General features: G+C 61.8%; 1 protein-coding gene across 1 annotated transcript; it reads left to right on the top strand.

Moving 5' to 3' along the window:
* Positions 1-331: 331 nt before the first annotated feature.
* On the top strand, positions 332-1263 carry LOC121663475 (pro-glucagon-like; the record flags this gene model as incomplete). The annotated part of the gene is made up of 2 exons (XM_042025755.1): positions 332-434; positions 1117-1263. Coding segments are annotated over exons 1-2 (242 nt in total), but the record flags the coding sequence as incomplete, so codon positions are not given.
* Between the last annotated feature and the right edge of the window lie 257 nt (positions 1264-1520).

Here is a 1520-nt window from a genome sequence, read left to right on the forward strand (position 1 = left end):
CACGGATGGGGAACAGGGAATGCACTGATGGGGAACAGGGAATGCACTGACAGGGAACAGGGAATGCATGGATAGGGAACAGGGAATGCCCTGACAGGGAACAGGGAATGCACTGACAGGGAACAGGGAATGCACTGATCGGGAACAGGGAATGCACCGACAGGGAACAGCGAGGATGGGATTTTTTACCCATCCCAGTCCTGTCCACACCCCTGGGCCGGGGTTGTCCCGGTGGATCCGTCCCGGGCCGTGCTGCCGGGGCTTCCCGCAGGGAGCGGGGGCTCGTTGGGAATTGCAGCCAGGAATTTCCCCCGCATTTCTGCCTCCCCAGGAGCACAGATGGTGCGGTGGCTGTACCTGTCCGGGCTGGTGTTCGCCGTGCTCATCCCGCCGGGATGGCAGGTGGCTCCCAAGGACCTGGAGGAGCTGTCCAGGTACGGGGCTGGGTGGAGCCGGGGCTGTGGGAGCAGCTGATCCCTCTCCATTCCCGTCGCTGTCCCAGCTCTCCCAGTTCCCGTGCTCCTGTTTGTTTTGTACTGATCCAAACCAACTCCCTCCGGCCCCCCCCCCCAGCCCAGGCAGGGACATTCCCGTGTAGGGAATCCCGGGATTTCCCGGCTCGGTCAGAGCAGGGACACCCTGCCCGGGGCAGGCCAGGCTGGGCCGGTGTTCCCATGGCTCAAATTCCTTTGGGAACCCTCTGTGGGGAATCCCAGCATCGCCCCGGAGCTGCGGGAGGATGAGCCGAACCTCGGAGCAGCCCCACGTTCCTGCTCTGATGTGGGAAGCAGGGAGCCGGGTGGAGCTTGGGACCCGCCGAGCAGGACAGAGGGGAATCATTTGGGACAGGACACCGGATGTATGGGATGCCAGGAAAACCCAGGCCAGGCTTGGCAAATCTCCGGAAATGGAAACAGGAATTGTGTGTTTGATTTGTGGGAATTCTATTAAATATTCCAGATTTCTTCCTATGCACTGTTCCATCTTTCCTGGCGGATGCTCCCACAGGGACAGCGTTTGCAGGGCACAGCCCTGTCCTGGGCATCTCCCGCGGGAGGATCCTGCTGGGGTGTCCTTAAACCCCGTTGTCCTCCCTTCCCCTCCCACCCCGAGCAGGTGGAAGTTGTTCGGATCCCAGAACTCCCAGAGCTTCCCACCCCACGCCAAGCGGCACTCGGAGGGGACCTTCACGAGTGACTTCACGCGGTACCTGGACAGGATGAAGGCCAAGGACTTCGTGCATTGGCTCATCAACACCAAGAGGTGCCGGGAGCAGGGAGAGGGGCGGGACCGTCCTGGGACACAACCTCCCCCCACCCCAATCCCGATCCAGAACGGAGCCCACAGGAGAGCTGGGGAGGGACCTGGAACAGTGCCAGGACACAGAGAATGGCTTCCCACTGCCAGAGGGCAGGGTTGGATGGGACATTGGGAAGGAAATTCCTCCCTGTCAGTGTGGGGAGGGCCTGGAAGGGATTTCCCAGAGCAGCTGTGGCTGCCCCTGGATCCCTGGCAGTGCC

This window comes from Corvus kubaryi, unplaced genomic scaffold (genome assembly GCF_017639235.1).
Source record: "Corvus kubaryi isolate FWS band 111438036 unplaced genomic scaffold, C.kubaryi_AGA036_p1.0 37277, whole genome shotgun sequence".
NCBI lineage: Eukaryota > Metazoa > Chordata > Aves > Passeriformes > Corvidae > Corvus > Corvus kubaryi.